Source organism: Apaloderma vittatum, unplaced genomic scaffold (genome assembly GCF_000703405.1).
Source record: "Apaloderma vittatum isolate BGI_N311 unplaced genomic scaffold, ASM70340v1 scaffold14470, whole genome shotgun sequence".
Taxonomy (NCBI): domain Eukaryota; kingdom Metazoa; phylum Chordata; class Aves; order Trogoniformes; family Trogonidae; genus Apaloderma; species Apaloderma vittatum.
This window is the reverse complement of record NW_009693044.1, coordinates 96,026-108,944: the sequence shown is the minus strand read 5'-3', so window position 1 is coordinate 108,944 and position 12,919 is coordinate 96,026. Positions and strand designations below refer to the sequence as shown.

At 47.1% G+C, this 12,919-nt stretch overlaps 1 protein-coding gene across 1 annotated transcript; it reads left to right on the top strand.

Annotated features, from left to right (window-relative positions):
- Window positions 1–891: 891 nt before the first annotated feature.
- On the top strand, window positions 892–5,935 carry MB (myoglobin). Its single transcript, XM_009877777.1, has 3 exons — window positions 892–1,043; window positions 4,634–4,856; window positions 5,556–5,935. The coding sequence occupies exons 1-3, from the start codon at window positions 949–951 to the stop codon at window positions 5,700–5,702; spliced, it is 465 nt and encodes a 154-aa protein (XP_009876079.1). The 5' UTR covers window positions 892–948; the 3' UTR covers window positions 5,703–5,935.
- Window positions 5,936–12,919: the final 6,984 nt, after the last annotated feature.

The window sequence follows — 12,919 nt, the reverse complement described above, 5'->3', positions numbered from 1 at the left end:
AAAAATCTGTCAGGTGTCCCAAAACATACCCACATTGTTTGTCATCCCAGTGTCTTTTCCTTCCAATACTGGCATTTGACTTGACAGAGGTAGCCAGAGACCTTAACCTGAGTGAAGCCCTGCTGTGCCCTTGTGTCTCTGGCCTGCTGCAAATTGTTCTCCAGGCTCAGCTGTACGTCTGTTGGCTCCGACATCCAGGCCCAGCCAGCAGCTAATCCTGGGCATTCCCCGGAGAGGCAGGCAGAAAGAAGGACTCTCGCCAGCAGGTGCAGGGTAACTGGCTCCCATATAACTTTTATCCCCTTCCTCCCTCCTGCAAGAGGCTGGGGAGATGACTGGGTCACTTTGAGTATGGTTAGCTCTTAAGGACTTATCTCTTCAAACACTATGCTCTTCTCCGTTAGTAAATGCTGTGTGGGCTACCCCAGGGGAAAAGGAGAGTGAGATCAGCATGGGAAAGGAAAGGGCTTTGGAGCGACGGAGCTGATGCTGCTGGCTGTCCCAGCCTTTTCTCTTGCCTGCCCTTGGCAGGTCGGGGGAGAGGGGGGGGGGGTGGCCTTGCAGATGAAGCTGCTCTTCAAGAAACTGCTAGCATACAGCTTGGCACTGTCTCTAGGTCATCGGGAACCTGGGACAGGCTCCTGGCACTGTGTTTTGGCAGTGCCCCTTCTGTTGAGAGTGGGACATGTGCCAGTCCAATACGAAAAGCAGAAATGATGCCATCAGTGGCACCCACAATAGCACCTGACCCAAAATAGCTTCCTAGGAAAAAAATAGGGAGGCTGATTAGGTTAGACAAGCCTGAAAGAGACCAAGACGTCCAGCTGACGATTGACAGGTGAAGGTCTGTGAGCAGGGGCTATAAATCCCACGAGTGAGCTCTCCAGCCAACCTTTGGGGAAAGACAAACGGCTGTGGGGAGCACTTGGGGCCTGACTTCAGTGAACCATGGGGCTCAGTGATCAGGAATGGCAGCGGGTCCTGACTGTCTGGGGGAAGGGGGAGTCCGACCTCGCCGGCCATGGGCACGCAGTTTTAATGAGGTAGGCAAGAAGCTTTGGTTCTAAGAGTAAAGCTGAGAGGTTTTGAGGAGAGACCAAGGAAGCTGTATACTTGACAGGGGGAATTGTGTTTGGCGGTGTTTAGTTTCAACAGGCTGTTTTCTTTTTTTGTAGGGTGGTAGTTTTACCGTTGCTATGGTTTCTGAGTTAAAAATTATTCACTGTGTAAAGTGGCTGTGCTTTTGCCTTTCCATCTGTCTAACGGGTGCAGGAGCCGGCCAGTGGTGTTTTCAAAAGATGGTGGGACTTTGTCACTCCCTCTGCCGGCAAAGCTCTGCTTTGGATCCTTGTTGCCCAAGCACTGCGGCGAGAAACGCTGGAGCAAATCGTGTGTCCTGGGCCTCCAGATGCTCTGCAGCAAGGATGTGGGGATGCGGGAAAGGAGAGGGAAGCCACCTCTGCGACAATTTTCTCAGAATCTATGATTTCAGTAAAATTAACTGTGAAGTACCTGAGTGTTTCCCTCTCTCCACCTTAGTCTCACCTGGCAAAGCCCTGCCCATCCTGCTTTCTGGCCAGAAATCTGGGTGGTAACACTTGTCCACTTCCTGATGATGAATTTGAGATCTGGGTGTGAAACGAGGCACATCCTTCCCTTTACTTCCCTCCTCCATGATTCTGGTGTCAGAGTGGGAGTGCTTGTGAAGTCTCCATCTGAGAGGACCCCTATCCACACGTGGTCCTTGTGATCACAGAAGGAGGATCTGGAAGGGATCTCGGGGCTACAGAGTGGAAAAAAAACCCACCTTGGTCGACCTTGGATCCTAGGCTGTCCTTAAAGACCATCAGGGGTGGGGACTTGGAGGAGACTCTCTCTAGATCTCCCCCTCAGCTTGTACGCAATACGCTGTGCTGGAATGACACAGATGCTGAGGAGAGCAGTGGGGATTTGGCACCTGCTTGGGGGGGTTCCAAGCCTAAGCATGGCCAAAGGAAGGAGGAACCCATGCCACCAGGTGAATCCATTGAAAAGCTTTAAAAACCTTTTTCAAAGATAAGCCAAAGCAGGGGGCTGTTTAAATTACCTTCTTTATCACGGCCCAGTTTAGCTGCCATTCAAAGGGAAGGGAGAGGTGAAGGTGGCCGGGTGGCAATGTGATGGCTCTCCCCTTGTGCAGTCTGAAGCAGGCACGATGGAGGGGTAGCAGGAACCTGAGCCCTCCCCACCATCTCTGTGAGGTGTCTACTTTGGCTCTGGAAGTGCCATGAGACAGTAAAAGCAGTTTCCAGCTGAAAAGGTAATACTAGTTTTCTTGTAGGTATCACAGGGCAGAGCACAGCTTTAAATAAATAGATGACACCCCTCTCGCCTATGGCTTTGTGCTCCCTAGCCAACTCAGGTCATTTTTTTTTACCTTCAAGGAATTTCTGAGGGAGGAAAGAGGCAGGGGAAGCCCAGCATCTCTTAGTTGAGAAAAGTGCCTGCATGTGCATTGTTAAAGACTGCTTAGGTAAATGTCGCATCCTGGGAATATGTTTAAAAAATACTGATTCAGCTGGATGTCTTCCAAAGGAAACCAAAAAATACTCCTCAGAAGAAATTTCAAGAGTCTCGGGAGTATATAATCTTTGGCAGACATTACTCAGCCATAGCCAAATACAACAGAGGAAGATTTTTAGAAATAACTCCTTCTCATTACAAGGTGCAAGGTTTTTTCCTCTCTCTCGATGGACACAACCTGTGTCATAGGAAGATACAGCAAAAAAGGAAAGGCCGATGGTGATGTGTTTGGCACATGGTAGAGTGCAGAAATCCTTTGGAGACCTTTGAAAAGAAGTGCCACCAAAGACTGATCACTCATCTACAGAATGTTTTTGCTGCAGAACAGCTTGTGTTTTCTATGTGCTTTAGTTATTTGTTAGCGTAGTTTAACCTTTACTTACATCGTGCAGTGGAGAATCTGGCCCTCATGGTAACGTACTTAGAAAGATGTCCAATTCTAGATGGGACCCAGTAGTCTCAGCACCAGCACCCTCCAGAGAGCAGAGCAAGCAATCACTATACCGTGAGAGGGGGGCTCATTTAATGGCTGGGGTCCCAGCCTGGAGCTCCAGACATTGCTGCTGTGAGCTGTAGGGCCCTGTTGCTTTTGCTGGTGCTTCTACTAGTTGAGTTATGCCCATCAGAGTGTATAATAGTGGAAAATACACTTCTGCCAGGGAGCTGTTGTCTCTCAACAACTGATTATTAGACTGCTCCCAATAATTAGAACAGGGAGTATCCCCTTTTCACCTTGACTCTAGGACTCTCAAAAGGAAAAGAGTGAAATTTCCTACTAGTTTGCTTGCCAGTGGTGGCTGCATCATGTCTCCTAGGAAATGCAGCAGGGAGGAAGCTGCGAGAACAACACTAGCCTGTCTTTTAGACACTCTTTCACCTTCTTGATTTCAGTTCCATTTCAGGATCATATTGCCTATGTATAGCACAGCATGGCATGGCACCAGCATGCCTAAAGGCCCTGTGCTCTTGTTACCTGCTTGCTCCCAAGAACTCTCTGAGGTGCCTGATGCGGGAACCACACTGCTGGCAGCTGAGCTGAGCTGGGGGATGGGAAAAAGGGCAGGAATCAAATTCCTCAATGTCTGCAGTTGTAGGGTGGAGGCACAGAAAGATCTCATATCCAGCTGATGTTCACAAACACCTCTGAGCTCCAGATGTGAGGTACCTGAGGCTGGAGGCTACTCCTGTTTTTGTTTTTTTTTTAACAAGAAGCTTCTAGACCTGTCCTTTCCTGATCAATGCAGAGACGGGCTGGAAATAGGGTCCCGGTGAGAGCCAGGGCTCTATAGTTGGACTCCTCAGCGATAGTAAGTCAATGAAGACAAGTGGCTTTCTTTAGCTTTGGTTTTCCTTCAGATGAATGCAAGAACTCACTGCTCAGTACCATGACCAGCCTTGACTCTTGTCTTTTTCTTAATACAGTTGACATAACCCAGGTGACTGGTGCCAAAGAGTTAGCAAAGCTATTTAAAAAAAAGAAGATAGACACCTGCTCCGTCCTGACACGTTTAGGGCAGTATCTCTGTCACTGCGAGAGGGAATGGAAAAAGACAGTGGGGATCATGTTAGGACATGTGTAAGGGGATAGGATTAAAGTAGATACAATACTCAAAGGGAGACATGTCAGAAGTTTTGTCCCTCCAAAGACAAGAGGCTTTTTATTACTTGTTCATGACAAAAAGCAGCCTGAATGAAATAAATGGAAAGGTAACTTCTTCACGCAGAGTGTGAAGGAACACTCTGTCTATTGAGGAACAGCCTGCCAGAGGAAGGATGAAAAATGCTTAAACCAGATTCTGAACAGGGTCCGATGCTTCCCTGGCTTATATACATGCTAAAAGGAATGATTGTAAATGGTGGTAATATGGAAAAGGTCTGAAGTGTCAGAGCTCCCAGGCTGAAGTAGCCTCTACTAACAGGGACTCAGTAAGAGCTTTCTTTGGAGAGGGAAGAGGTTTATCACACCTTTGCCTGTCCATATACTCTGAAATACCTAGACCAGCAGTACTGAAGCTCTGGTCTGGATGACAGCTCTCTCAAGTCTCACAAGTCCCTCTACTTTTGTGCACAGACTCTTTCAGGACCACCCTGAGACCTTGGATCGCTTTGAAAAGTTCAAAAACCTGAAGACCCCTGATCAGATGAAGGGCTCTGAAGATCTAAAGAAACATGGAGTTACCGTCCTTACCCAACTGGGCAAAATCCTGAAGCAGAAGGGTAACCATGAGGCAGAGCTGAAGCCCCTGGCTCAAACCCATGCAACCAAGCACAAAATCCCTGTCAAATATCTGGAGGTATGGAAAAGGACAGGGAATCTTGGTGTCTGATGTGTAGTGAATGTGTGCAAAACAGCCAAGTGAAAGTCACACTTTTGTTTACCGATGGCTAGTTGGACTTCAGTGAGCTCTCCCTCGAGTCAGAAGTCTCTGTGTACAGGCAGGAGGAGCCACAGAAAAGGCTCGTGGTATGCGAATGGTATGTGAATATCCAAGTTTAGATTTCCCATTCCAAACACCACATGAAGCCTGAACAATCCTTGACAATAATAAATCAGCCCATGCAGCCTCTGCATGCTTGGGAAACTACATTACATAAGAACTATCAGTGAGTGGACACGAGGGACATACAATTTTAGAGTAAGCCCTGGAGTATCCACTGGAGACCAAGGCTGACAAAACTAAGTGTTGGACAAATACAGGGCATCGGTTTTCAGCCATAATGGATGAGGCAGACAAAGAGTGGGAAGGGCCATGGCCTACTCAAGGTCATGAAGCAGATCAGCATCAGAGCTAGGAATAGAGCCCAGTTCTTCTGCCCAGCCCGGGCTCCTTGCATGCTAGACCTCACTGTCTCTCCAGAGACTGTGGGAAGGGCTACTGAATTAGCTCAGAGATATTTCTAGGCTCTGCAACCTATTTCTTAGTCTGACTTTTCTGAAAATAAACCTTGACTGTCCCTTCAATTTCTCTCTCTCTCTCTTGCCTTCCTCACAGTTCATTTCTGAAGTCATTATCAAGGTCATTGCTGAAAAACACGCTGCAGACTTTGGGGCTGATGCCCAGGCTGCGATGAAGAAGGCCCTGGAGCTGTTCCGAAATGATATGGCCAGCAAGTACAAGGAGTTCGGTTTCCAGGGTTAGCCATAAGCACAGAGGAACACCACGATGGAGGCCTGGCCGTGCAACTTAGAGTAGCTTCCCCAGCACTGTTTTGGACATCTCACAACTGGCCATCCAAGATGTGTGGGAAAGCTTTGATGAGAGGCCAAGAGTCACTCCAGGCAGCATATAGGCACTCAGAATGATATCCATGATAAAACATTGTTTCCTGGCTTCATATATACAAGAGAAATAATCTGCTTTTTTAGGAAAAATAATGTAAAGGGTTATCTGTGAGCTTCTGCCTATCCTATCCCTGTTTTCCTTTTCCATCCCCCAAACCCAGTCTCGTCTGAGAGGCAAATGGCATGGCCAGAGATGAAGGGATGTGGAGGAACAAGGGAAGTGTTCAGGGCTGCAGTGAGTGGGAGAGTGAAGGGATGACTCAAGTGGTATGAAAGGGGTGTCAGGATGGGAAGCAGGGCCACAGCGTCCCATTCCTCCCACAGGTGAAACTGTTAGCAGGTTACTGTGGAGAGCTTCCAGCACAGTACTACTTTGCTTTGTGGAGGTAGAACACAACTGGTCAGTCTCCAGGGTCTGCCAGCTCAGCGACTTGCCTTATTTGCTAAACTCACATTAGCAAAACTATAATTGAGTTTACTCCCTGCGATCTGTAGGTATCTGGTAGCTGCTGCTACGCATCTGAAGTTCCGTTGTACTGGGAAAATATAAAGTATGTGTTTCTAGAAAATAAAAATTCCTGCACCAGTGTCGTGTGTTTGCTCCTGGCCTTACAGGTACTCCAGTGAGAAGTGGGGGAACTGGAGGAAGCAGAAACATGTTGTGCACACCTATGTGGCTGCACCTGATCCCATGGTGTCAGTCCGTGTGGTATCTCTCTCAGCCAGGCAATTCGGGGCACTTGGATGTCACTGTGGGGTCGTGACCCAGTTACTGAATTTCACAACATGTAACGGAAGGCTGGGCTCATTGCCTCGGAGCTGAGAGAACCGCTCCCTGAGTAAAGGCCACGGCCACTGCTGTGCTGGGTTGAACGGTGCGAGGGAATGCCCTTTGCTCATTTATGGGGAGGTAGGACGTGCAAGCGGGCTTGGGTCCCAGCAGCAGCACGGTGCGTTGCTTCCTCCAGACAATGGAAAGCAGAGCTGATTAGCCCAGGAGGAAGGTCACAACGGCCCCATGTGCTCCTAAGACCCAACCTTTGCTCTTTATGCTGTCTTGCATTGTTTTTGCTGCCATGTCTCTGCAATGCATGCATCTGTGTTTGCAGATGTATACCCATGCTCCATGGGAGAGCTTAAGAGACAGACACAACAACAAGGTGCCTACTTCTGCATGTGTTCCTCCCCCCATCCTCTACCACAGTGAGGTAAAACTGACCTAAATTTTACGGAGGTGGGGGGGAGGCTGAGCGCCACATTGTGCCTAAGGCTGACCAAGGATTGGTCAGAGATGTTTGGAGAGTGCAATGTCTTGATCTGACACCCAGGTTTACAGCTGAATAGGTGACTCTTTGGGAATTGCACAGTTTCTTTGGCCAGATCTAGTTAGAGGGGCTGTTATACCCCACAGTGAGCACTAGGGTCCATTCCTTCCTCTTCCTCCGTCCTCATCATTCAGCTTGGGTCTTCAGCAGTAGGATGCTGCAGTCTCTTCTGGCATCTGCACTCAAGACATCTCCATGCAGAAGACAAGGTGGATGGGCAGCATGCTGTCTTGCTGTATATTTGTACAGGTTGCTGTATAGTTGCACATCTTAGCAAAGCAGCAAGATGCTACAGAGGCAAGCAGCTGAGTTGTGGCTAAGGGAAATGCATGAAGTCAACATGACTGCTCTTTTCTGGTATTGAGAAAGTAATGTGCCTTATTTCAGACAGTGTGAGGGCAAGCATGAGAAGGAAAAATGAGGTACTCATATTAGGAGCTACTATGAGAGTCTAGTTTAAACCCTCCCTGCTGTTCTCTGCAGTGGAAACGGAGGAGCAACCAGCTCCCTTAAAAATCAATCCTGAACCAGTGTGATCCGCTGCATCAGGGCAAAGGCCACAAAACTTCGGTCTCTGAAAGGAGAAGGAATGAATTCCTTCCCAGAACAGAGCATCTCTGATTTCTTGCTCTTTACAAATCCTCACTTTACCTCTGGGAGCTTGCCTCGGCTTTCAACCTTTCAGGGAGGGTCACAAAAGCATATGTTGTCACCTAGATGAAGTTACAGCCAGGTGGTCCCTGGCTCAAGCAACGTGCTTTGCTTGACTCCAGTCTAGTCTGTCTGGCTTTGCAAGGAGGGCAGCCTATTTAATTAAGGTCTAGTATTGCCTGTCCAACACAATAAAATTTCATGCCAATGACAACAGACTCTGCTTTAGGATTAAAAGGACTGCTACAGCAGCTGCCTCTGTCAGTCTAAGTGGGATTGGAGTCATCTATAGATATTTTTATGCAGGGTAATGTGGTGGAGAAGGAAGAGTTTGCATACATGTGTTGCCTAGCTACTGGTTTTTAGGTACCTAGAAAATGTGTCCATTACGAGCACTGACTGTTCACTCTTGTCTTACCCCACTGTGTCAGTGCACTAGAAACCATCCTTAAATCTGTGCTGGTCAGATGTGGGGCCTGATGTAGGTTTTTTTCTGGTTGTGCCTATGGCCTAGTCGAGCTATGCAAGCTGCCAGGAACCAGCAAGCTCAGATACCAAAAAGAGTGGAGCTGTCTCCAGCAGGCTCAGTGGGTTGGGATGCTTGTAGTGAAATCCATGTGTCGGCACATTTGCTACTCTGGGTGCTGAGTATACCCTTGGCTGCAGTCCTGACATAGTATGTATGTAATTCCCACACAGTAGGTCTATAAAGCTGCTGCAACAGTCCCTGCTTTAGGGACAGGGGAAGATTCCTAGAGGTGGGGAAAGGATTTTTCAGCTCCATTCTATATTGATTCAGCATCTTTGCTGGAGTCACCCTTTCCACTATGCTACTAGCACACGTAGCTTTTCTGATTTATGTAGGAGACAAAGTCCCTTAGTGGAGATAAACCATATCAGTGTAAGCCCAGAAATTTTCCTGCCTCATTTCCAGGAATAGCCTTACATAAGGAGGATGGGTCACAGGGACTTGTGCCCAGTCCTCCCTTCCTGTTAGCAGCATTTGGTGTCACATACATGTTCCTGGTCACACAATGGGATGTAGATTGTGTGGCTGCCAGCCTCCTTGCTCCAGCACGTACTCATCGACTGCAGCCAGGTCAGGCTTACTGCTTTCCTATGCTTCTCATGAACTCCTGCAAATTTTATTTATTTATTTTATGCTAATAATGCTGTTTCTGGCAGAAAATGGGTTATGCACATGCACCCACACTTAGGTTGAAAAACCCCTTTGCTGCTTTGCACTTGACATGCTATTCTTCTCCCTGCTGCCGCGGTTTCCATTGCGTGGCAGAGCTCCCCATGGCACCAAGCCAGTGACCTGTCTGCGTCCTCTGGGGCTTCGGTGTCAGATGCTGGTGACTCACCAGAATCTCAGACACGAGGAGCAGGCCCTTGTTTCCCAGGCACTGTGCAAATGAGCCAGTCAGGACACAACAACACTGCAGGCTGCACTGCCTGTCCCCCTTGTCTTTACTTCTGCCTGCCTGGCTCCAACACACCTGCCAACGTCAAGTGGCATCAAGGAGCAAGTGCTGGGGACCATACTACTAAAGCTGTGACCTGTCTCTTGGTCACCTCAGTGGGAAAAAGGGATGGGGCTTCAGTGGCTATTTATGTTAAATATTTAGCACATTAGCATGAAGCTTGTGACGTTCTTCATGTTTGCATCTCCCTGCAGGGCTAACATAAAAAATGGCAGGGAAGTTTCAAGTCCGCATCACAGTCACACCAGATATGTCTGGTTTCTGGGTATTGAAGCACAGACAGTGCCTAAAGGATGCAATGTCTATATGGCACTCAAATAAGAAGGCTCAGAGGCTTACGTGTACCCCATGCTTTCAGATGAGGATTATTTTTGTCATGATCCCTACATTTTCTACTACATGGCCAAAATCTGTCCCATATGTTATGCCACTGAGGAAGAGAAACCAGTGCTGGAGCCAGGTGGTTCTTTGATGTAACACTTAACTTGCCCATAACTTTTTTTTCCAGAAGGTCCATGGCATCAGAGCATGTCTTCCTCCTTCGTCTACTCATTCCTCTCAGGCTTGCTCAAGGCTGCACCCCATCCTTGCTTGTTCAGGCTGCACAGGGCTTAAAGATCAGAGGCTGTGCTGTTTCTCAAACTGAGCACACACATGGGTATCCATATACAAGCCACAGGTTCACAACACACATCATTAGCAAAGCCCCTCTGTCCAAATCTGTCAGATTCCATCATGCTTGTGTGCTGGTTCTTCATCTGAGAGGATGATATATATTAGTTCTCACATTGCGCTTCAATGAAGTATGGCCAGGGAACCGAGTTTTGCTAAATCTAACCAAGCAAGAAGACAGATTCTGAAAGAACACAGCACCTGAAGAATACTGTTAAGTAAGGGGCTGTTAAATCTCATGAAGAGGTGCTGGCACATTTAAGGAAGCCATCTAGAACTAAGTAAGTGAGAAGAGAAATCCCAGTCAGCCTTTTTGATCCAATAGGCTAATAAATGGGCATTTATGAACATGAAAGAGTCACAACAAGCCAGCACATAAATCCCTTCCTCCCCTGTGACTGTAGGCACAACAAGCCGATCTCCCAGTCCTGTGACTTCTATAAAATCCTTATCCAAATGTCAGTAGAGGTGACCTTGTGGCTTTTTAAAGAAGTACTTTGTAGTCACTTGGCTGCACTGTACCAAAGTCCTTTCCCAGTTTGGCTTTCATTCCCTGTAAACATACAAATAGAACAAGCTACCCGCCCTTACCCTGCCGCCCTGTGGAAACCACCCGTGGTAAGCTATGTCAGACAGAGGCAGGTCTGGGGCTCTGTTGGGCAAGGCAAGGCAAACCCTAACACAGGACATACCAACGTGGCTAGTAGCTGGGTGGACAAGGCAAAGTGTATTTGAGATAAGGAGGGTATTGGAATCTCTGTCCTTCCTGCCACATCCCAGGAAAATCATCTCATGCTGAGAGAAACAAGAGCTGAGCGGCCCTGAGCTGGCTAAATTGTCACTTAGGTTATGCCCATGCAAATGCAAAGGCAAGTGCTGCGAGGTCAGTGGGGACAGCCTGGACGTGAGGCTATTCTACTTCATTTAAGGCACTGGATACTTGTCATGGGACTGTCGGGCTGGTTTACTAGATTTGCCCAGAGCTAGTGAGGGGACGCTGTTGCTGATATAGCTACTGTGCAATCCAGCAGCAGAAATGCCTCCAGAACAGTTTTCCAGTTAGCTACCTCAAGTATTAAAAATGAGTACAAAATAGATACTCTTGTCTAGGAATTTGTGAATTTCCTCAGGTTGTAATGTTGAGAAGGAGGCTGTAGCTATGCTGTTATCGGTATCTAAAAAGGCTGTTTTAAAGCTAATACTGTCATGTTTATCTTAGCTGCAGCCTTATGTCTGGAGTAGAGTTTAAAAAATATTATGCCTGTTTCCCGTCTCAGAGGAAGGCTCAGTATGAATGCAGCTGCTGGGTGCCTGATCTTATTTTAGATTGTCCTTAACACAGGTTCAAATGTTGCAATGACAGAATAACTTTGGGTGTAAGACCTTCTGAATTATTAGCACTTAATTCTTTATGTCTCTGTGCTTAACTTGTGGATCTCCTGTTGCTTCCCAGTGTGTCTAAGTAGTGGTGTTCTTATTCATTGAAGTTTTTCTATCTTTTGTCCTCCTTCAACATGTGTCTTTTCTTCTTCAAGATAAATTCCAGCATACAGGCTCTCACCAAAGGGGTGGAAAATTCCTGGAGCTGATACACTCTCTTAAATCTGGGATTGCTCTGCCCAGGGCTTGCATGACAACAGGCTTGTCCTCTTGGCTTTTGGTCAGTTTTGAGGTTATCTGGAGAGTTAGCCGATACGATATCAAAGTGAGTCTGTATTTTTTCACTCACCTCTGAGCTGGATGAATAGTCTTGTGCCCTTTGAGGGATGTAGCATGTCATGGATTAACTGTGAGTTAGTTGGGAAGGAAAAAACACAACAGAGCTAAACCAGCTGTACTGTGTTCCTGCAGAGTCTGTGGGAGAGTCTGCTCTGAGCACAGGATTTGTACCAGATGTGCTCGGACAAGCTGTACAGAGATGGAAGAAAAGCAAGCATGGCCTGCCATGTGCCATGCTTGCAGTTACCCCCCTCAGAGGGCAGATGGATATGTGGGGTTGGTAGGCAAGAATTAGAAATGAAATGCAGGTGGGAAATGGAGGCACAACAATCTCTCCCAAAAAAAGACTATTTACAGCTATCAGTGCCTTCTGAAGAGCAATACCATCATTCTGGCAATCACTCCTCTGTGACGCAATAGAGGGTGTGTGCTTTTGTATGAGAGTTTTCTCATGATGCTAGCACTATGGATGTCACACTTTCACAGAGCTGTCCCATAAATCATGAGAAAGAAACTTTTCTGGTTTGCCTTGACAATAGCATTGCTAACTCGGCTAATCCTCAGCTAATTTCAGGACATTACATTTAAGCTGCTGTCCCTATGTCTTTTGCTATGTTCCCTCTACATCTGAAACGATCCCTCAGTGCATAACGTCATCAGTTTTTTTCTTCTTTCCAGTCAAAATCCTGTGTTCCAAAATGGAGTTCTTTGTAACAGTCACAAATTGCTAGCTCATAACAACAGGAATGATTAGAAAATAATCTTTGACATATTTCCTACTATGGTTTTCTAGTTCAACTGTGCTATAGCTTCCTTGTCTGTTTTAGATCAGAAACTTGCTGACTGTAAGTGTCATCTGGGACAATCTCTGTGTCATCCAGTTTATAACCACTATCTGAAACAGCACCCTTCTTACAATATGCCTGGGTTATGTGCTATATTGTTTTTACCCTAGACCTCAGTTAGAAACCTATCTGTGCTTTCCATCCACAGTACTGTGCAATTAGCCCCATTTTACAGAGGGTAAACTGAGGCGCAGTGAGGCACGAACACATCAGTTGTTTCATGCTTCGGCCATGCAGCTGTCCACTAGACCAGGATCCCAACTGCATGACAGAGGATGTTTGTGAGCTTCTGGTGTAGGAGGACATGTGAAGTTGTGCCATTTGCCAGTAAGCAGCTCTTGCTTTGATGTGGTTGCATTTCAGCAGTTGTCAAAA